The following is a 23,011-nucleotide window of genomic DNA, read 5'->3' as shown; positions in this document are numbered from 1 at the left end:
TACGACGCTAGGAGTCCCTGCCGGACAACTGTCCCGTACTGTAACCATGTTTTCAGTACGGGACAGTAGTTCCACGGAGAGGCAGGGACTCCTAGCATCGTACATAACTATGATGCTAGGAGCCCGGCTCCCTGCAGTGTGTTCGGTCCGGGACTTCCGGCCGAAATACGTTCCGTCCATTACGGACGTAATGTGCTCGTGTGAATCCAGCCTAAAAGTCTCCAAAACATTGCAATGGAGAGGTTGTCCCGCTCTGCTTTTCCCATAACTCCAAGGGCAGCTACCGCTGCACTGAATTTTATGGCAATTGCTGCAGTTGGCAATCGGGGGATCACCAAAGCCTCGTTATCTCAGCTGTGCGGCCCACACCTACTATTTGGCATATCCTGTAGATGGACTACAAGCATAGATACAACGAACAGAGCAAAAGACATCAGATGTTTGTAGTGCAGACAGAAGTAACTGTTGTCCACTGCATTTCATCTCCGATCTTGTGGAGTAAATGCATTGTTCAACCAGAAAATGAAAGCCAGTGGCAGGTGAAGTGAAAAACATTGATCATCTTGTTACAATGATATCTGTCAAGGGGTGGGATATATTAGGCAGCAAAAGAGCAGTCAGTTCTTGAGGTTGATGATGTGTTCGAAGAAGGAAAACATGCAAGTGTAAGGATCTGGGTGACTTTGACAAGGGCCAGATTGTGATGGCTAGTGGTCTTCTGTGATGTTCCCGCTATGTAGTGATTAGTACCTGCAAAAAGTGGTGCAAGGACAGACAACTGGTGAACCACCAACAGGGCCCAAGGTTTATTGATGTGAATATGAGCGAAGGCTAGCCCGATTGGTCCAATCCAACAGAAGAGCTACTGTAAGACAAACGGCTGAAAAGGGTACTGCTGGTTAGAAGAGAAAGGTGTCAGAACACACAGTGCATCCCAGCTTGCTCCGTTTGGGGCCATGACCCAAGCAGCAGATCGGCCAGTGTGCCTATGCGGACCTCCTGTCCAATGCTGAAAGGGCCTGCAATGGGCATTTGAGCATCACAACTGGACCATGGCGCAATGAAAAGATGGCCTAATCTCATAAATCACATTTTCTTTTACATTACGTGGATGGCCAGGAGCGGGTTCATCACTTCACCTAGGGAAGAGATAGCATCAGGGCGCACTATGGGATGAATGCGAGATGGCTGCCTGCCACACTGCAAAAATTGTTCAGGATGGTTTTGAGGAACTTGACAAAGAGTTCAAGGTGTCGACGTGACCTCCATAATTTACCAGTTCTCAGCAGATCGAGCATCCATGGGATCTGCTCGACAAGCAAGTCCAATCCATGGAGGCCCCACCTCACAACTTTCAGGACTTAGAGAATCTGCTGCTAAGGTCCTGGTGCCAAACACAGGACATCTTCAAAGGTCTTGTGGAGTCCTTGTTTCGACCGGGTCAGCGCTGTTTTGGCAGATCGGTGTATGTAGCCGCAATCAAGAAAAAATATCAATGTAACCAGGCAAGAATATCAAATCCCGTATGGAATATTCTAGCACTGTGCTCGTGGCAGCAATAATTGGATTCAACCAGAAACACGATGTCAGAGACGTTGGAGGTTACCGATTTACATACTGTAAAACAGTACAGCAAGGATGAAAGGAAACGCACGTAAAAAGTACAGCTATGCCTTTCAAAATTGGGGACGCACACGCGCGTGCTTTTGAGGACAGAGCGCGCACCTTAGACTACCACTTCGCCCATATTGCCGAGCGGTAGTCTTAAGTCACGAAGTCAATGATAATATTTATTTATATAGCTCCAACATTTTCCGCAGCACTTTACAATTCAGAGGGAACATGTACAGACCATATCAGACATTACATAGTGGCAAAACTAAACAACTCAAACAAGAGTGAGGACCCTGCTCGCAAGAGCTTACATCGGTCTCCATTACTACTACCAGCATTGTGGGAACCTCCAAAACCCACTTCTGTGATGCCATTGAGGAAAGGATGACATCATACGCAATGTTACTGTCCGACAGGACAGTCCTCTTACGTAATAGATATTGGAAGGGAAACATGACGAGTTGTAACGCATGCAAAAAACGCAATTTCCAAGTACGCTATGGTCATAAACATGACCTAACTGTAGGAAAGGTCCGATAATTATTTAAAAGGGAAGCAAGGAATTTTCAAGTTCTGTCTTACTGACCCATCAGTGGATTACAGATTGTTGTCCGCTCACAGATTGGCAGAGTTATTACTTGAGCTCTCTGGTGGTTAAAGGGATGGTTTAAAATAACATTATGATTGCTAATTGAAGATGGAATATCAGGAAATTGTAATATCAAAGAACATACCTCCTGGAGTTTTAAAGGCAGGGTTTGACAGATTCCAGGAGCAAGGTGGCCATTACACCAAAAATTGTTACTGGGACCTGAGTAATTTTCTAGTGAGGTATTTGAAAGTTATTTATTTATGGTAACCCCAAAAAAATGTAACCGGTACCTGGAGTGGTGAAACTGACTGTAAATTATCCATTGTTACAGAAGGAAACGCCCTGCATCCTAGCGAGTAAACACTCCCCACTTCTAGTGATTGACGTCTCTCCCCTGCCGCTAGATCATCACACCGTCTCTCAAAATCCCACGCATCACTAGAAGAGGGGAGCGCTTAAATCGCTAGGATGCAGGACACTACCTGGTGTAACGGACACTCAATGGCGGACTTGCATACGGCGCCGGAGGGATTAAAAAGTACTTTTTTTACCGTTTGCCACATCAAAACATAGGTATGTTTCTAATGCTTTCTTCATTCACTATCTAGCGGTATTAACAGTTTGTAATGCAAATAAACCAAGGAAGAGAGATATATATATATATATATATATATATATATATATATATACACATACATACACACACACACACACCAGTAATAAACATTCAGACTTAAAGGCATGGTGTCGCCCCAAAAACATGTTTTTTTTTTTAAATTTAAACATTTAGTGTGTGGGTGATTAAACATTGTTCAAATTTTTTTTATTTTTTTCGCGAGTCAGGAAATATTATAAATTTTTTCAAATTTTTCAAAATTTATAATACTACCCATTTTTGGTCACTAGATGGAGCTGTTTGGAGCTAGTTCCCAAAATTGCAGCATTGCAACATTGGGTTAAAAGCTATCGCTCTAGTGAGCGCTCAGCATCCCCCCCTCCTTTATCCTGGCTAGTGCCGGGATAAACGAGGGGTTTGAAAGGTTTAACCTGCTACACTGTGTGTCGCCATTTTTTGAGGTAACTCACAGTGTAGTAGGTTTACATGCAGTAGTAAACACACACAAACACTAACATACATTGAAATCGCTTACCTGCTCCTGCCGCCGCGGCCCGTCCGCTCCCTTTGCTGCCGCTGTCCCATGTGCACTTGTCCGGAAGCCGCGACCGGAAGTAGTAATATCACTGTCCGGCCGCGACTTCCGGTCCACAGGAAAATGGCGCCGGACGGCGCCAATTTCGAATAGGACTGTGTGGGAGCGGCGCATGCGCAGTTCCCACACAGACGCCGTACACGGCAGTCAATGGGACGGGAGCCGTTCGCAGTCCCTATGGGACTGTGGCTGCCGTGTTCCATGTCTGTGTGTGTCGTTAATCGACACACACAGAAATGGAACAAAAAATGGCAGCCCCCATAGGGAAAAAAAAGTGTGAAAAAAAGAAACAGTAAAACACAAACACACAAATGAAAATAAACGTTTATATTAAGGCACTAACATCTTTAACATATAAATAAAATATTTGTGATGACACTGTTCCTTTAACGACGAAGAAAAGTGTGCACCATTGCTTTACACACTCTTCACCAATACTAAACCTCTGCCTGTGAGATCGCATTAATGTATATTCAGTACTGTATGTACTGCGAGTCATCGACCTATCTTCCTAGACTATTGCACATTTGCAGGTTTATTAGTCATGCCTGGTAAGGATTACCTGCTGAAGTTTTAGGCCCTAGTATTTCAAGGAGCACAGAGTGCTGTTGGCGTACAAATATTAGTCGTACACCCACATTCGGTTTTATTCTAGTTTCTGTTATGGCTTTCAGAAAAGTTCCAGATGGTCTTGTTTGCGTATGGAAGCTGAATATTCCACAAAATCTACTGCTCTTATTAAAGATGCTATTCTAAAAGATACAAATAAAAGGCGGCCACCACGTGGAAGTCAACCCTAGTATGGAGGATGTGCACTTTTAACAGCTGCCATGAAAACACAAGTGAGGCATACACACAAAAATATAAACCGATGATCATCACCTAATGACTCGCGTGATAGTAGAGAGCACCTAGCAACATGAGATAGACGCCGCTGGAATCCAGGGCAAGGCTACAGATGACCTTTTCTGGGGACGTGACAGGGCCTCTTTAAAGGGGTTGTCCAGTCTGAAAAAATTAATGGCTTGAGAAAGGTCCTGCTGGACTGAAACGTCGCACCGGTGAATAAATTGCTGATACTTTTTGGAAGTGCTGCCTCTGTCCATTTTTTGTCTGCCTGATATTGAGGACCGTGAACCAGGTACAATTGAGGCGTGCAACCAGTTGTAGTCCAGTGCTGTGGAATAGATTTGTTTTGTGTACTCAGGAAAGGCCATCAATTTCTGATGGGTCGATGTTCGACTCCCGACCCCCCCTGCTGATCAGCTTTTTGACAGGGCCGCAGCGCTCGTACTGGACAATCTTTTAATCTGCCATGGGGTATATAAGTGGTCCCATCATTCAGTCAGCAGCTCCAAGGTATAGAAATCCCTGCATATGGAAAACCATTGGTTTAAATTGAGCCATTTCTGTGCAGTGGAAGGGCCATAGCTACCAGCCCTCTGCAGAAATGTCATTTATATAGGCTGGGTGATCTGGTGACCAATATCAGCTCTCCACTACATTCAAAATGGCTGACCACAGTTGCAACTTCCTGTCCACACTTTACAACAGAAAGAACTCTGGAGCAACAACTGCTGCTCTAAAAAGGGAGACAGAGTGGAGAGAAAACCAAACATTAAAAGCATACACAAGCTTTATCATTTGGGTGTAGATGTGCTTTTGCCACTATAAAGAAATCCTACCTTTTCACAACATATACATGGTATGCAGTGTAACCAGACACAGGCCAGCGCCCCAATCAATCAATGAGGGTTTCTGATAAGACTGACTAGACTGTTGTCGCCATCATTCATTCTGTCCTAGCAGGTCTGGTACTTTCACACATATACTTGGCAGTTTTCCTTTTCTATAAGTAATGTTCTTCCAAATGATAAGGAAAAAGAGGAAGAAGAAAGATTTGCTGAAAAGTAGAAGAAAATAAAAGTGAAGTTTACGCACACATTCTTGGTGTTACAGTTCAACAAAAATGGCTTAAGATACCTTAGAGTACCTTAAAGTTAAAGAGTCTCTGTCACCACATTATAAGTGCCCTATCTCCTACATAAGGAGATTGGCGCTATAATGTAGGTGACAGCAGTGCTTTTTATTTTAAAAAAAACTATCTGTTTTCACCACTTTATTAGCGATTTTAGATTTATGCTAATGAGTTGCTTAATGCCCAAGTGGGCGTGTTTTTACTTTAGACCAAGTGGGCGTTGTACAGAGGAGTGTATGACGCTGACCAATCAGCGTCATGCACTCCTCTCCATTCATTTAGATAGTGATCTAAAAGGATCCCTATGCGCTATGTGCTGTCTTAGGCCGGATTTACACTAGCGTGTGCGTTTTGCACACGCAAAAAACGCGGCGTTTTGCGGGCGCAAAAGGCACTTAACAGCTCCGTGTGTCATCAGTGCATGATGCGCGGCTGCGAGATTTTCTCGCAGCCGCCATCATTATGACTCCGTTTGTATGTTTGTAAACCGAAAAGCACGTGGTGCTTTTCTGTTTTCAATCATACTTTTGACTGTTGTTGCGCAAATCACACGCGTCCCACGGAAGTGCTTCCGTGTGGTGCGCGTGATTTTCACTTCAATGGGTGCGTGATGCGCGAGAAACGCAGAAATATAGGTCATGTCGTGAGTTTTACGCAGCGGACATCCGCTGCGTAAAAACCACGGACTGTCTGCACGGCCCCATAGACCAATATAGAGCTGTGCGAGGCGCGTGAAAATCACGGGCGTTGCACGGACGTATATCACGTTCGTGTAAATCCGCCCTAAGACAGCACATAGTGATGAATGGAGAGGAGTGCATGAGGCTGATTGGCCACTGATTGGTCAGCGTCATACACTCCTGTACAACGCCCACTTGGTCTAAAGTAAAAACACGCCCACTTGGGCAATAAGCAACTCATTAGAATAAATCTAATATCGCTAATAAAGTGGTGAAAACAGATCGGTTTTTAAAAAAATAAAAACCACTGCTGTCACCTACATTATAGCGCCCATCTCCTTATGTAGGAGATAGGCCACTTATAATGTGGTGACAGAGCCTCTTTAATGTCCACTCAAAGTGTAACCGTGGATTACATTTTTTCCCCATTACCAATAGTTCAAGCGGTAATAAGAAACTTTGATAAGTGGAAAAAGAAGCAGACTCCTATCCTTGTATCACTCCCTATAAATTCACTGGTAAAATCCATATTCAGCGAGTGTACATGTAGGGAGGAAGAGGAAGAAGAGGAGCACTTATAATTTAAAAAATATTTTACATTTTTAAACAAATAATTATGTGATGATTTATTTCTTAATATACCAGTTTATAGCAGCCATAGAACGTTGTTGTTTTTTTCTGACAGAGGTCCAAATCCCTATGCATTAAAAAAAAAAAAAAAAAAAAAAGGGTAGAAAAGGAGCTCACTTTATACACTGAACTCCATAAAATAGCATGTGTTGAGGGGGGGCTCTGCCATGCTATATGATGGATGTGTGATCGCAGAGATACTCACCAAGCCACATAGTTCCCCAGCATAATGAGCGATATTCTCTGTCAAACCAACTAGAGAAAGACTCCGAGATCCGCAGGGCACTCCCACAGGTCATAAACAGCAATCCGACATGGACAAATTTCTTTAAAAAAAAAAAAAAAAGCTAGCCTCATAAGCGGGCCGTGGCAAAGTGGAACTGGATAACCCACCTACATATCCTCCTGCCGAGGACTCGGACGAGGCGAGGTGTTGCACATAGCGAGATGCAGGTGGTGAGCCTGACCCTCTCCCGATTTCATGAGCTTTTCCAAAGAAGGCACTCCAACATTCGAGGTCTACAGCCATGAAGGAGCTGGCAAACAAACACAGACATCAAGAAAATAGGCCATAGAGTCGGCGTGCTGAAGGAGCGAAAGCTGCAATTACGCACCACAGCGACCTTACGCACAATATGCTGACCACGCATCAGACTCACCTCAACAAAAACCTCCAGCTGGAAGACCAGAAGAACTGTAGTCGTAGAAAAGTCTCCGGCTTAGGGGCATCCCTGAAAGTGTGGCGAATAAAAAACACATGAGGAATTCTTTGCAGTTAATGATAGCCTCCAAATATCCAAACCTATACTCTGGGAGACTCACAAGGCCCTTGTGAGAGGAAAGCGAATTGCCTTGGGTTCCCAAGTTAAAAAGCAGAAAACACTGGGCCTTAATTCCTTACTTTCTCAGAGATCTGCTCGAGACTCCACATAAACGCTCTTCCTTAGTGTCGACCCAACAAGACCTCTCTCAACTGCGAAAATAGTTGAAAAACCTGCTAAGTATCAACACGGGCAAATCCTTCTAAGCCGTGCAATACAAATTTTATGCTCATGGTAAAAAATGCTCCAAGCTCATGACCAATCTGATTAACCCCCAGATAGAGCATTTATTGCGTTCATTAAAAGTAGCCGAAGCCCAAAAGTCACCTAAACTTACCCCATCTTGCCAGAATTCCAAGGGTTTTACTCCTGTACATACAATTTGGAAGCTTCCCAACACGGTTTCATGTACCCATAAACAGGTTATACATAGCTTTAACTCCTTGAACACCCCCCCCCCTTTGTCGAATAATGTCAAAGTCTCCTTGCTTGTCCCTTTTAAGACTTCAGAAAAAGGGGCTAGCTATAATGCCCATTTGGAAAAGCCCCAGTCCAGATGGGCACCCAATTTCATATCGCAAAAAGTTTCAGAAGCAATAACTCCCACATTTTTTACAGGTCTGTAATTTGCTGTTGGGGGCACCACTTCCCCAGAACAGGCGCTTGCTGCTCACATTATGATACTACCTAAAGAAGGGAAGGACCCCGAAAACTGTGGCAGTTACATGTCTATTTTGTTACTGAATAATGTTAAATCATGGGTGAAGGTTCAAGCCCAAAGGTTAGCACCCCCTTTGCATAGAATGTTAAGAGGGACAGGTGGGATTTGTTCCCAAAAGAGAAGGCAAACATAATATTTCTAGAATGAAACATGCCATTTGTTGTACCCGCCAGAAAATGATTCCTACGGTGCTCCTTGGCACGAAGGCCGAGAAGGCACTTGACATGGTTAGTTGGTAGTATATGCGGGAGATCCTAAAGAAATTTGCCTTACCCACACCTTTAAATCGTTCATATTTTCGTTATATATGTCACCCTCTGCCTAGATACAAATAAATCGCACGCTATCGGGCACCTTTTCCATTAGAAATGGGACCCGACTGACCCCCACTTTAGTTGTGTTAGTTATGGATACTTTTTTGCACCGCATTAGACGAGTTAAGGATATCCATGGCCTTACTATTGCTTATTAACAAACCCCTATAAAACCCTTCTATCCGACAATTTCACAGAATTTTGAAGAGTCTCAAATTTTAAAATAAACCTGGAAGAACATGAGGCTTTGAACATCAATGTCCCTGCGGATCAAATTTCAATTATTAAAGCTACTAACCCTTTAAAATGGCCACAAACAGCCTTTAAATATTTGGGTGTTCAGATCTCAAACTCTTTTTCAAGCTGAATTTCCTGCCCTAAAACGCTAAAATACAAGCCTACCTCCATAAACTTAAAATTACCTTATGTGTCTTGGATAGGTAGAAAGAACCTGTTGGCGACCTACAACCTCCTGCAAATTCTTCATACCCTTCAGGCTCTTCCATTTCATATTGCTAAATATGTTTTGAAACCGAGGAGTCTCTTGATTATTATCCTATAAAGAGCTAAACACCTTAGATTAGCTCATTCTTTACGGTCACCCCAAAAAAAATTCTCTATTTGACCTTCAGACAGACTATAGGGCTGGTCATTTAATATCAAGGACCCAACTGGTGAACCCATCTGTATCCAACCCTCATGTTGATATAGAGAACCATTTAGTAGGAAGCAGTGTCTCCTATCTTCTATGGATTAAATGCTGGTTACCTAATAAGCAAACACTTGCCAGTGATATTACTAGAGATATGTTGAAAGTGTGCTATCAAGCAAAAGCAAGGACTCCCTCTGAGAATTTTTTATCCCCATTCTATCCTAATTTTTTTTAGAGGACAAGACTATGGATGTCTCTAATGACTGGGTGAGAATGTCGAATGTGAAAGTTTCCCAGATTGTAAAGTCCCCAACTGCTTCAGAACTCCAGTCATTGTTAGAAAGGAAAGTTGTGGGTCTTAGACCTCTTAGTCCACTACAGAAAATGGATCTCGTCTACATGCCAAAAGTTCTTTAAACGAACACTCACCGCACCCAGACCCCACTTGGCTAGGGAATTACCTTCCATTACCTTATCTCCACACAAAAATTCTATCAAAAGCGTATGCGAGTTTGCTGTTAGAGGAGACTCCAAACCAAAGTTTATTTCAGATATGGAAGCGGAGCTGGGGATATCCATCTCTCTAGAAGAACAATCCATTATGACTCATTCCCATGGGTATTCAAGGTGCATACGGGTACAAGAAAACTCTTACGAAATGCTCTCAAGATGGTATAGGATGTCTGAATACTTATATAAAATATATCTCTGCTCTAATGATTCATGCTGGAGGTGCCATGGAGAAAAATGCTCCTTTTCCCACAATTGATGGTACTGCCCCCGGATACAGAAGTTCTGGGAAGACATAGAAAGCCTCATAGAAAAAAATACATGCTTGACTCACAAACTTACACCAGAATTGGTCTTACTTTGGCTCCCTAGCCTTGAATATAGGTCAGGTCATGCTGAACTTCCTGCTCAAATGATATCAGCAGTTAAACTACTGAGCACTGTAAGATGGAAAGACATGGATCCTCCAAATATTGATATTTGGTTCTCTACGCTACACCAGATCTGCCGCACGGAAGAACATGCGGGCTGGGAAAATAATAGGAAAGCCTTTTTAAAAACCGGGCAACTGTGGTTGGACTTTCCAACTCCAAAGCCTGATTCATTGGCCGCGATTCTCCGATTAAATGGTTTAAAATGGCCAAGAAAACGAGCGCCAATCGACGAGACCGCTTGATCTGCGCTTGATTCCTCTTTTGATAAAGGAGCAATGATCAGTTATGTATGAGGAAGAGCAATCGTTACTACGATCATTCGTCCACGTACATTTCCATCATGTCGGCAGCACATCTCCCTCGTTCATCAGCGGATCGTTGTCTCGTTTACACACGGCAATGATCGGGAGCAAGCGTTCATATGAATGCATGTTTGACCGATCATTGATTGGTGTAAAAAGGGCCTTAAAGCCTCGCCCATAATATCCTTTTACATCGGACGATAAATTAGCCACTGCAGCGAGCGCCGATCAAGGAGACATCGTAGATCTGCGCTTGTTTGCTTCTGTCACACGGAGCTATGGATGGGGACGAGCGGTCGTTACCCCGATCACTCGTCCCCATACATTATCATCATGTCGGCAGCGCTTCTCCCTGTTTACACAGAGAGATGTGCTGCAGACAGTGACATTTTACTTTTTTTAAATGATAAGACCAGCAAATGATCGAGTGTTTGCCCTTTCATCTGCTGATTGTTGCCCTGTTTCTATGAACGCTCATCTGCCCGATAATGGCCCAGAGTAAAAACCCCTTTAGTTGTATGCTGCCCTTACAACGTTCACTGATCAGGAGATTAATATTTACTTGCTCTCTATTACCTAATGGGATATTATCCGACTACTGTTGTTCATTGTTTATTGATTAGGTTACTTTGTTCCTAGATTGGAGCTCATTCTTAATCACTTATAACAATGCATTATTACTTTTTAGTGATGTTATAACAACTCAATGTGGTCTCTATGTATAATTTATTGCACATAGTGTTTGGATGAAAGACGCCTTGCTTTTGAACCCTTTGTTGTGTCAAGATTAAGAACGTGCTGTGGTGTATTACTGCATTTTATCACACATTGTTCTTGCAAGGTTTTAAAGCGTACATACACTTTATAAAAAAAGTCATAGCGACGTCAGAAAATTTGATCGATAGGGGTCCTGCTGCTTCGTTTTTGCGATCGGTGGGGGTTTCAGTGCTCAGACCCCCACCGGTCAAAAAATTTCTGACGTGTCACTGACACGTCAAAAGTCTTAACTCTATAGGGGAGATATATTAGGACTGCACCAGTCTTAATAAAAAAAACAAGCTAGTGAAAGATGCGAATCAATTATGTCACACACGCCCCTTAATATATCCGTTGCATCTTCTGATACAACAGTGGCGTAAATTTCAGCTATAATTTATGCCAGCTTCTGGCGTAAATTAGAGTAAATGCGTCAGACCGCGGGTGCCCATGCCCCTTCGGCTAAGCAAGGAAAACAGCACAGAAGTCGCTATATTTCATTTCTACACCAGAAAACTGGCGTAGGAACGTTGTTAACTTTCCCCATATGTCTTTGTAGGGGATTTGATTTTCTGGAAAAAAAATGGAGCACTGATCACGATAAAGATATAAGAAATGGTTTAGCATAGAATGTTGGACCTGTAAACGATATTGTGTTGAAAAGGTATACTTCATACAGGAACTTGATGTGCAAGTGTTCCTTATCTGCACGCTGCAAGCTCCGCCCCCTGCTCGGAGTGACGCTCTAGCGGTCCCCTGATTGGCCGCTAGAGCAAAGAATGGCACTTCCCGTCTGGGAATCAAATGTCGGAATGTTTAAAATGCCCTCCCAATATCGATGTGTGCTTGTCCACACGTAGTGGAATGGTTGCGTATTTTTCGCCCGGAATTGCAGATGGAAAATACACAGCAGAATAGAGTAGAAGCAAAGCGGATGAGATCTAAAAATTCAGACCAGAAATTGACCTGCGGTGTGTATTTTTCGTACTGCAGCACGGCAATTCCTGCTGCGGAAAGTGGACAGAATTGCGGCGTTTTTCAGAGGATCACCGTCTCCCAGCATTGAGAAAAACGCAGCAAAACACGCACCATTTTCGGCAGTACAAAAAACACAGGAAATGGTGTTTTATCCGCAGCGGAAGGTCTGCTACTTTCAACGGAATCGCTGCAGAAATTTTCTGCAGCAATTCCATTACGTGCAGACAAGCCCTAAATAGGCCATGGCCGGCATTGTCCAGTATACGAACAGATAGTAATGTGGAGCCCATTGGGAGTGGATTCCATGGTTGTTGGGTGTAGGAAGCTGCTAGATCATCTTCTTTGTAAACAGCAGCCAAGCGATAAACAAATAAGCCCTGAACAAAACCACAAGTCATCTCTAAGCCACCAACTATGAACTACCAGGATAAAGCTGCACTAGCCACACATAAACCTACATACAAAAGTCTGGTTCTCTGCCTAATGTGAAGATCACGCCTTGAATCGGGATGTGCATGGAGCTCAATATGGCAAAAACAAGAAAAGGGTCAACACCACATTTACTATTTAAGACACCTTTGGGGCACATTTTCTTATTTGCATGTATTTTGTAAAAATAATTTTTGCAATTCATTTTTATTAAAAATTCTGAACAGTTGTAGTTCTGCAGCCTTCATGTATTCCAAAAAAAATAGCACGCGGCAGAATTCTGTTTACAGTGAAATCAGACAGATGGCTCTCTGACGGCTCGATCTCCAGCGGCTCGTGTGATCTCTTGAACGCGGACATAAGCTGAAGTATGCTCAAAACCAATAAAATGGTCCATAAACTTAAAGAGGCTCTGTCACCAGATTCTCAAACCCCTATCTCCTATTGCATGTGATCGGCGCTGCAATGTAGATAACGGCAACGTTTTTGTTTAAAAACGTTCATTTTTGGCCAAGTTATGAGCTATTTTATATATATGCAAATGAGCTTTGAAATGGACGACTGGGCGTTTTTTTTTCCGTTATGTCCAACTGGGCGTGTATTGTGTTTTTAACTGGGCGTGTTTATGTGTATGACGCTGACCAATCAGTGACCAGTCAGCGTCATACACTCCTCAACATCTGCACGCTCCTCTCCTGAAATATTCTGTGCTGCTGTGAACTCTGCTCTTACCATTACGTAGCTGTCAGTCTGATACCTCTCCTCCACTCCTGTCCTCAATAACACCTTCACATGATTGGCAAGTCACCACCCCGCACAAGATCCGCACGTTCATCTCCTGAAATACTCTGTGCTGCCTTAAACTCTGTGGACAGGTCAGGATCCTGTTTTTTTTTTTTTTTTTAAATGCTGCTGGGGAACCCGCTCGATCCACTATATAAGGCTGCGCCTCCATCCTCTTCTGCCCCAGTCACTTATTCCCAAGCACTGTAAACTTTCAGATTGGTTGCGCTGTGAATATTCGGAGTACGTGATTGGTTTATGTGCAGGGTAATGAACATACAGACAAGCAGTAGAAGACTGACTAAGGGCTGAGCATTTCATTGAATTCAGTCTTCTACTGCTTGTCTGTATGTTCATTACCCTGCTTATCTTGGTGGACCCCACGGGGCTGACACACGGAGCTGTCAAGTGCCTTTTGCGCAAAACGCACACGCTCGTGTGAATCCGGCCTAAGGCCTTAGTTACACAAGCGTATTTCACATCCGTGATACGCGTGTGAAAATCACGCACATCGCACGGACCTATGTAAATCAATGGGGCCATTCAGACATTCCGTGTTTTTCACGCAACGTATGTCCGCTGCGTGAAGCTCACTGCATGTCCTATGCTGGAGGGTTTTTAGCACATCACGCACCCATTGAAGTCAACGGGTGCATGAAAATCACGGACAGCACATCCGTGTTCTGTGCGTGATTCGCGCAACAGTAGCTCAAAAAATGATGAGAAAAAGAAAACCACCACCTTCATTTCACATACGTCAAAACCACTTGCTATACGCGCGAAAATAATGCAGACACGCACCAAAACACTGACACAAAATGCTGCGTGTTTTTTACGCACGCAAAACGTACACGTTCGTGTAAATAAGGCCTAAGGTCTTATTCACACGAACGTGTTAAACGTCTGTGTGACGCGGACCTATTGGATTCAATAGGGCCGTTCACACAGCCGTTGTTTCAACGGACCGTGTGAAGGGTCTGTGAGAAAAAAAAAAAGGATATGTCCTATTTTTTCACGCATTCCTCCATAGACTCTAGTCTATGGGGATGCATGATATCGCATTCCACGGACGCACCTCCGACGTGAAAAGCTAACGTTTTGCACGTTGGAGATGCACAACACTTGTGTGAATTAACTTAAGGGTCAAGGCACACGATGCGTATCATGTGCTGTTTTGCCGCGCGTATTTGTGTGCACCAAAACCGCAGCGTAATATAGTACCAGCATAGTTTAAAAGATTACAGGTAATATGTCCATGCGGCGGTATTTCTTGGGAGGTAAACTGCCCCACGGTGCGTATTTTTCAAAACTGCGGCAGATAAATTTATCTTGCGATTCCGCTTTTTAATTACTATCCCTGTAGTTCTACAGAAATACTCAGCAAAACTCGCAGCATGAAAACGCTGAGATTTACGCAGCAAAGTGTATAAAAGGCACCAAAAAAATGCACCTTCAGGTGCGCTTTTTTCCCTGCAAATTTCTTGGTTCTGCTGCGGAAAATACGCAGCAAAACTGCAAGAAATTTGCAGGAAAAAAAGCGCATTTGAAGGTGCATTTTATACGCTTCGCCGCATATTTTCCACAGCAAAATACGCAACGTGTGCATGTAGCCTAAAACTAGCCATACAAAACAGTTACATAAAGGAGGTAACATTTAACTGTATAACGCAAATCATATCTGGACAGATCTCAGGTAGTCAATAGGATTAGGTATTTCCTAGAGCGGATCCTGCGGTGATCCAACTGATCTACAATTAGGACTTGATCGCACGTGGCGTAATTGCATTGTATTTCCACAGCATAAAATTACACTGCGGAAAACTAAAATGCATGCCTATGGGAAATAATCCACATTTCTCTAGTTCTTGCGTTATGGAATATTTTTTCCCATAGGCTTACATGGGTTATACATTCGGCATATATGTTAAGAGGTATTCCCCAAGGTCTCAACAGAGATGGATGGTGGCAGGAACATATCCTGAACCAAATTAATTGACAGTGAAGCAAACGACCAATATGCCAGTTATTAGGAGCTCCTGTGATGGGTAAAGACTGAGGCCCGGTTATTAAAGGGGTTTTCCAGCCACTAAAAATGAATGACCTATTCCTCAGGATAGGCCATCAATAGCTGTTGGGTCGAAGTCTGACTTTTGGGACCCCCGCCGCTCAGCTATTTTGAAGGGGCCGCAGCGGAGCGTGTTGACGACTCACAGCGAGCAAGAAGAAATTAAGGGGAAGCAGCGCTTGTACGGGCGCTGCGGCCCCTTCCAAACAGCTGATCGGCAGGGGTCCCAAAAGTCTGACATCGACCCATTAGCTATCGATGGCCTATCCAGAGGATAGGCCATCGATATTTAGTAGCTGGAAAACCCCTTTAAGGCCTACGGACATTACCTTGACCCGTATATCGAAATGTTCCTTGCAAAACATTGGCCTAGTTGCTTGATGTGGGCTTTTTTTTTTTTTTTTTAAAGCTGATGCATACCCCCATACTCTCTTTTGTGGTTTTGTTGAGTTTATTTTTCCCCCCGAATAACTTCAATAGGTAAAACCTCAGCATTGAAAACTGCGATTTCATAGAGCTTTTTCTGTGACAAAAACCACAACCGCGATTGTGACAGAACAATATGTACTAAACAGTTTTGCTACAGTTTTCACTCATGTAAGCTGTGAATGTGGCTCTCTATTACTTTGCAGCAGTCACACAAAGTACTCAAGTGTGACCAACAGCTAGATATATGGTGTATAGGACAGTTGTCCTCGCTGCAGGACAACTGCCCCGTACTGTAATCATGTTTTCAGTACGGGACAGTAGTTCCACGGAGAGGCAGGGACTCCTAGCGTCGTACATCACTATGATGCTAGGAGCCCGGCTCCGTGCAGTGTGTTCGGTCCGGGACTTGCGGCCGAAATACGTTCCATCCATTACGGACGTAACATGCTCATGTGAACCCAGCCTTAGGGGCAAGATTAAACTGCATAGTGCATATATTACACCACAAAGTCTATGTCTGCAACTGCTGTATTAGCCTATGCCTTGTTCAAAACATTTTCTACACTGGAATGTGCGTGTATTCCACTTGTAAAAAGCCCCCTATTGTTTTCAAGAAGGAGGAAAAAAAAAGGAGGAAATTAAATTACACTTCCGGCCACGGTTTCCACAGCGTATTACACCACAAGACCGAATCAGGTAGCCACACCAGATTATTCCCACTAAACGGGGCTAATCCGCATGCAAAAACCTTGGCTGTTCTGTGGAAGAAATCAAAATGTCAGCCTCGCATTTCTGCCACAGAATCTCAGCCAACCCCATGTCGAAAAAATTTGTTGTGCGAATATAGCCTATAGTTCCCTGACTCTCCCATAAACATGCTTGGAAGCATGCGGATACATTTTCATTTACTGATACATTGTAACAAGGAGCGCAGGAGAGAGATTTGTGCTTTTGATATATTTAGCTCACGGACTGTCTAGACGGGACACAAGTCTCTGGTTGTTGATAAAGTAAAGGGGTGCGGGTGGTGCATGATGCATCTATAATAGGGTGGGTTTCACACACATCATTTTGATGTTTTTTTTATGCCGCTGCAGTCAAACGTTTGAAGCGTTTTGGTATGTGGCGTTTTTGGTGGCCAGTGATTTTTTATTTATTTTTTTCAAAATACAACACGCTGAAGGTATGCCTTTTTTTCTGGTGTTTTTCTCCATAGACTTTAATAAGCTTTTTAATATAAGAATGTCAGTAAAATTGCATAAAAATAAAAAAAAATTAAAACAAAATCACTTAAAGCTTTAGAAAGCTGCAGGAGTTTCTGTAGATATTTTTTTTAACACATAAAAAGAAACGCTGTCTGAACCTGGCCATACATTTTAGATAGCGGATGGCCGAACACTCGCTCATCAGACTCAAAACTCCCCTATACGCACTCGGCCGAGCGTGCACGTGCTCTCAGGGAGAAAGCCGCTTTCAGACTTGTCTGGCAGCGGAATATCTACTAACGAACAAAAGGATCAGGCATGTTAAAATTCAACATCCCTGGTCCTTATCTTCCCCAAAATCCCAGTCGGGGGAAGAGTCAGGGCACCTCCATACACATTATAGTGGGTCCCGCCGAAATCAGCGGGTTTGGCTGAAATATATCGAAGGCTGTGTTCACATCAGCGTTTTCGTTCCGTTGAGGGGGTTCCGTCTGAGGTTTCAGTTCGTTTGCATCACCATTGATCTCAATGGCGACGGAAACTTTGCTAATGGTTTCCGTTTGTCACCGTTGTGACAGGGTTCCGTTGTTTTGACGGAATCAATAATTAAGCAGACTCGGAAACCGCCGACGGAACCCCTCAACGGAAAGACGACGCTGTGAACAGGACCTTAACTGCACAAAACAATAGAATGGACTTTTCTGCTGATGTAGGAGATTGACTTACATACAACAGACGTTTTCCATTAAGTCAAAGTGTGTAGACCGCTTACAATCTGCCCACATATAAGTAATATAAGGAGAGGAACACGTGACTTACATACAACACATCAAGTCGAAATATCATTTTAAAAAGGTCTCCAAAAATACAGCGTAAGGCCTTATTCACACGAACGTGTGCGTTTTGCGCGTTGCAGTTCCGTGTGTCATAAGTATTTGGTGCGTGGCTGCGTGATTTTCACGCATATGCCATCCTTATGACACGCGGTTTTGATGTTTAGAAAAAGAAATGAAGGAAGTGGTTTTATTTTTCCCTTTTCTTGATCTACTGTTGCGCAAATCACGCGCGACACACGGAAGTGCTTCCCTGTGCTGCGCGTGATTTTCACGCACCCATTGACTTCAATGGGTGCGTGATGCGCGAAAAACGGACATACGCTGCGTGAAAATCACAAAATGTCTGTAAGGCCCCATTGACTAACATAAGTCCGTGCGACGCGCGTGATTTTCACGTGCGTATCACAGACGTTAAACACGTTTGTGTGAATAAGGCCTAAAACAAACATTATAATCAAACACCATATCACAGAGTCCCAGGACTGGCTGGACACTTGTCAATGATTGCGATGTGACCTCCACATAATATTTCATTCTATGTCATTTAAAGAGGCTCGGTCACCAGATTTTGCAACCCCTATCTCCTATTGCAGCAGATCGGCGCTGCAATGTAGATAAGAGTGACGTTTTTTTTTTGTTTTTTTAAAACCAGCATTTTTGGCCAAGTTATGACCATTTTTGTATTTATGCCAATGAGGCTTGCAAAAGTACAACTGGGCGTGTTGAAAAGTAAAAGTACAACTGGGCGTGTATTATGTGCGTACATCGGGGCGTTTTTACTTCTTTTACTAGCTGGGCGTTCTGATGAGAAGTATCATCCACTTCTCTTCAGAACGCCCAGCTTCTGGCAGTGCAGACACAGCGTGTTCTCGAGAGATCACGCTGTGACGTCACTCACTTCCTGCCCCAGGTCCTGCATCGTGTTGGCCACATCGGCACCAGAGGCTACAGATGATCCTGCAGCAGCATCGGCGTTTGCAGGTAAGTCGATGTAGCTACTTACCTGCAAACGTCGATGCTGCTGCAGAATCATCTGTAGCCTCTGGTGCCGATGTGTCCTGGCTGGTCCGACACGCTGCAGGACCTAGGGCAGTAAGTGAGTGACGTCACAGCGTGATCTCTCGAGAACACGCTGTGTGTCTGCACTGCCAGAAGCTGGGCGTTCTGAAGAGAAGTGGATGATGCTGATTCGTCAGCATCATACACTCCCACCTCACAACGCCCAGCTAGTAAAAGAAGTAAAAACGCCCAGATGTACACACATAATACACGCCCAGTTGTACTTTAGAAAGCCTCATTTGCATAAATATAAAAATGGTCATAACTTGGCCAAAAATGCTCGTTTTTAAAAAAAAAACAAAAAAACGTTACTGTAATCTACATTGCAGCGCCGATCTGCTGCAATAGCAGATAGGGGTTGCAAAATCCGGTGACAGAGTCTCTTTAAGAGCCCTGTGTGGAACCATTGGAATATGATTTCTGTATGAAAGAAAGCAAAACAGTTGGCTCAGTTCAGTTTTTTTTACGCTGGTTTGATGCGGAAAACGTGTCGGAATCAGCACCAAAAAAAACGTTCGAAACCGCCTCCAATTAATTTTAATGGGAGGGTTTTTATGTCCAGGGCAGTTTTGCGCGCGTGAAAAAAACAGCATGTTTTCTTGCTACGCTTCCGCCTCTGACCTTCCATTAACATCAATGGGTGGCAGAAAAAGGGTTTTCGGTGCGTTGTTTGCCTGCGGTCCTAAATGGTCGTGGGCGAAAAACATCAAAATCTGCCTCAAAATGCCATCTTTTTTTTCTGTCTGCAAAATACTCAGTGTGAACAGGGCCATAGAACACAGGAAGGGGTTTTTGCCATTTTATGTAAATAAAATCATTCCCATAATCATTATTTAACACCCATCCACAGGATAGGTGATAAATATCTGATCGGTGGAGGTCCGACCGCTGGCATCCCCCAGACCCATCACAAAGATAGCGCTCAGCAGCCCCATAGAAATGACTGAAGCGGTGGCTGAGCATGCGCACGCACTACTGCTCCATTCCTATGGGTGTCCAAGTAAGACAGCAGGGTAAGCTCGTTTTCGGGATCCCAGCCGTCAGACCCCACCAATCAGATATTCATCACCTATCCTGTGTATAGGGGATAAATATTTATTATGGGAAAAACACTTTTAAACATTGTAGGTTGAAAGTTCCACAAATTTCTAATATACTTTCTGTTTCAAATTCTTACTATTTTTTACATTTCTTCTTGCTCTGCGAGCTAAACAGCCTAGACACCAGGATGACAGATTTTACCTGCGCTGATGCACTGTAGCAAACCAACAGAGAGATTTGTGCTGTGGATAGGGCTGGGCAATTATGACCTAAATAAAAATCACGATTAATTGAACACGTAACCTCGATTACGATTATTTAGTCCACACCCCTTTTTGCATGCTAAGCCATTGAGTTAATATTTATCCCCGGAGTCTGCTGTATAATATACCCCCTGAGGGTATGTTCACACGCTAGCTGTCATTTACGTGTGAAAAGACAGACTGTTTTCAAGAGAAAACAGCTGCCTCGTTTCACATGTAAATGCTCCTCCTCGCATTTTGCGAGCCGTCTGAGACGCTCGTAAATCTTGAGCTGTGCTTCATTGAGTTCAATGAAGAACAGCTCAAATTACGTGGCAAAGAAGTGCCCTGCACTTCTTTGCCGAGGCAGTCCATTTACGCGTCGTCGTTTGACAGCTGTCAAACGACGACGCGTAAATGACAGGTCGTCTGCACAGTACGTCGGCAAACCCATTCAAATGAATGGGCAGATGTTTGCCGACGTATTGTAGCCCTATTTTCAGACGTAAAACGAGGCATAATACGCCTCGTTTACGTCTGAAAATAGGTCGTGTGAACCCAGCCTGACACTGCCCCCACACAGTATATTGCCACCCATAGTGCTTGCCAAACAGTATAATGCCCCCCATAACTGCCCTCCACACAGTATAATGCCCCCCATAACTGCCCTCCACACAGTATATTGCCACCCATAGTGCTTGCCATACAGTATAATGCCCGATAGCTGCCTCCACACATTATAATGCCCCCACACAGTATAATGCCCCCATAACTGCCATCCACACAGTATAATGCCCCCCATAACTGCCCTCCTCCCCTTATAGGCCATTTTGCTTGGCACAACGCGGCTTAATTCCTTGTTCTCTTGACTGGGTCCTCAGAATGGGATCCCTACCCATTACACATTCACGGCATATAGTTCAAATACCCCTTTGAGTGAAGTTTGGACGGAACAAAAAAAAAAACAAAACCTTTAAGTGCCGATAAAGTAAAATAACATTAGCCACTGTACAATGTACGCAACTCAACACTTTGGAGAATCATCAAATTTGACACCAGGTTGAATTCCACAGGAGACAATGGACATATCACACACACACACACATTATGGCAGGCGGAAAAACTAAATTTGGATGTGCAGTAAAGCAAGGGTATCTGAATGTGGGCAGCAGTGGCAATCATAGGAATGCATAGAGCGGCACAATGGCAATATAGCTGTCAAAGTTTTGTTGACAACATGGACCAATAACAGCACAAACACGCTCTCCGACAGCGGTCAACGTAAACTTCGCAAATATTTATATCAACGCTTAATTGAGTCCAACACAAGATTAAAAAAATAATAATAATTCCTAGAAACACTCAGTAATTGAGATTGACCCCTGCATCACCAATGCAAGTCACCATGTTGTGTGAGCCACAAGTTGTACCCTGAAAAGCAAGGGATCACGTGACTCAAATAATGCAACAAATGTATCAGTGTCACCTCAGCCTGAAACAAACAGCCTGGAAAGATTGTGACATTTTCTCTGCCTGTTCCCCTGATCAGGACTCCCAGCTCTGTGCAGGAATGTGATTAGTGCTGTTCTCTGCACCACTTACCTGGGGCTCCATACTGCCAGACGCGCTGCTAGGGACAGCCTGAGACAGCAGGACAGACATCTTCATGTCCTGTTCCCTTTCTTGTCCCTGGCTCCAGTCCTTCCTGTGCGTGCTGCAACACAACAGCCAAACAAGCCCTGCAGCAGCACACAGCCCAGCGAGGCCACCTAACTTGGACCTGCACTAAAGCAGGCAGCTTGGAACCGCCCACCTCCCCGAACACAGACGCTCATTGGCCAAAGGCGGGGGATGCATTTTAAAGCTAACAAAGAGCGCCTTACTGATTGGTGAACACCGGCATAGGAAGTTACCAGTTATTGGACGGCAAACTGTCCGGGATATACAGCCATATTGAAGGTGGCATGAAAGCTATGTGTTTTTATATAACGGCTTGAAAATAAATTCTCAGATGTATGTTCTTCTGAGTGAATTCATAACGGGAAAATTTTAGCTCAGCATTAATGCGTGTGTATTAAAGCGCACCATGTTCTTCAGACGCGTCATTTACATTCTGCGTTTTTGACGCGGTTTGTGCCGCGTTTTTGCAAATATGTATATTCTCGTTTTTAAGAAAAGATATATACATAATAATATAGCCTCGTTAATATAACATTCAAATGTTCGATATTTGTGATTTAATTGAGCAGTCATACTGGGACAAATACACAGGGGTAATCAATGTATCAACTCAAATATATCTGGTGTAAATACACCTGCAGCAAATCCGCAGGGTACCCTTAGGCTGGGTTCCCACAGTGCAGATTTGCCTGCATTTTGTAAGCCAAAACCACATACGGATCCAGGAGAGGAAACTTGTTAGGCCTTTCTTTATATATTTTTTTCTGTTTAGGTTCCATTCCTGGTTTTGGCTTAAAACATACATGAAAAATCTGCACTGTGGGAACCACGGGGGGAATCAATGCTACGCTCAGATTATGCTGCAGATTTCACCATTTCTACAAGGAAATGGGTGAAATCCACAACATGCTCAGATTTCCGTGCGGAAATGTTCCACGGCATGTGGTTAAGATTTGTAATCTCATCCACATGACCGGGACTATAATCCGCTGCAGATTTTCCTGCGCAGAAAATCCACAACATTTTCATTCTGTGTGCAGGGAACCTAA

General features: G+C 43.7%; 1 protein-coding gene across 1 annotated transcript in view; it reads right to left on the bottom strand.

The window, feature by feature from the left end:
• Positions 1 to 22,088, bottom strand: part of WBP1L (WW domain binding protein 1 like) — a 59,101-nt gene extending 37,013 nt beyond the window's left edge. The window contains exon 1 of the mRNA XM_075841074.1: positions 21,885 to 22,088. Within this exon, the coding sequence (XP_075697189.1) occupies positions 21,885 to 21,950 (66 nt within the window). The 5' untranslated portion in view covers positions 21,951 to 22,088. The remainder of the gene's footprint in view (positions 1 to 21,884) is intronic.
• Positions 22,089 to 23,011: the final 923 nt, after the last annotated feature.

This window comes from Rhinoderma darwinii, chromosome 11, assembly GCF_050947455.1.
Source record: "Rhinoderma darwinii isolate aRhiDar2 chromosome 11, aRhiDar2.hap1, whole genome shotgun sequence".
Taxonomy (NCBI): domain Eukaryota; kingdom Metazoa; phylum Chordata; class Amphibia; order Anura; family Rhinodermatidae; genus Rhinoderma; species Rhinoderma darwinii.
Note: the sequence above shows the minus strand (reverse complement) of the source record. Positions and strands in the feature narration are given on the sequence as shown.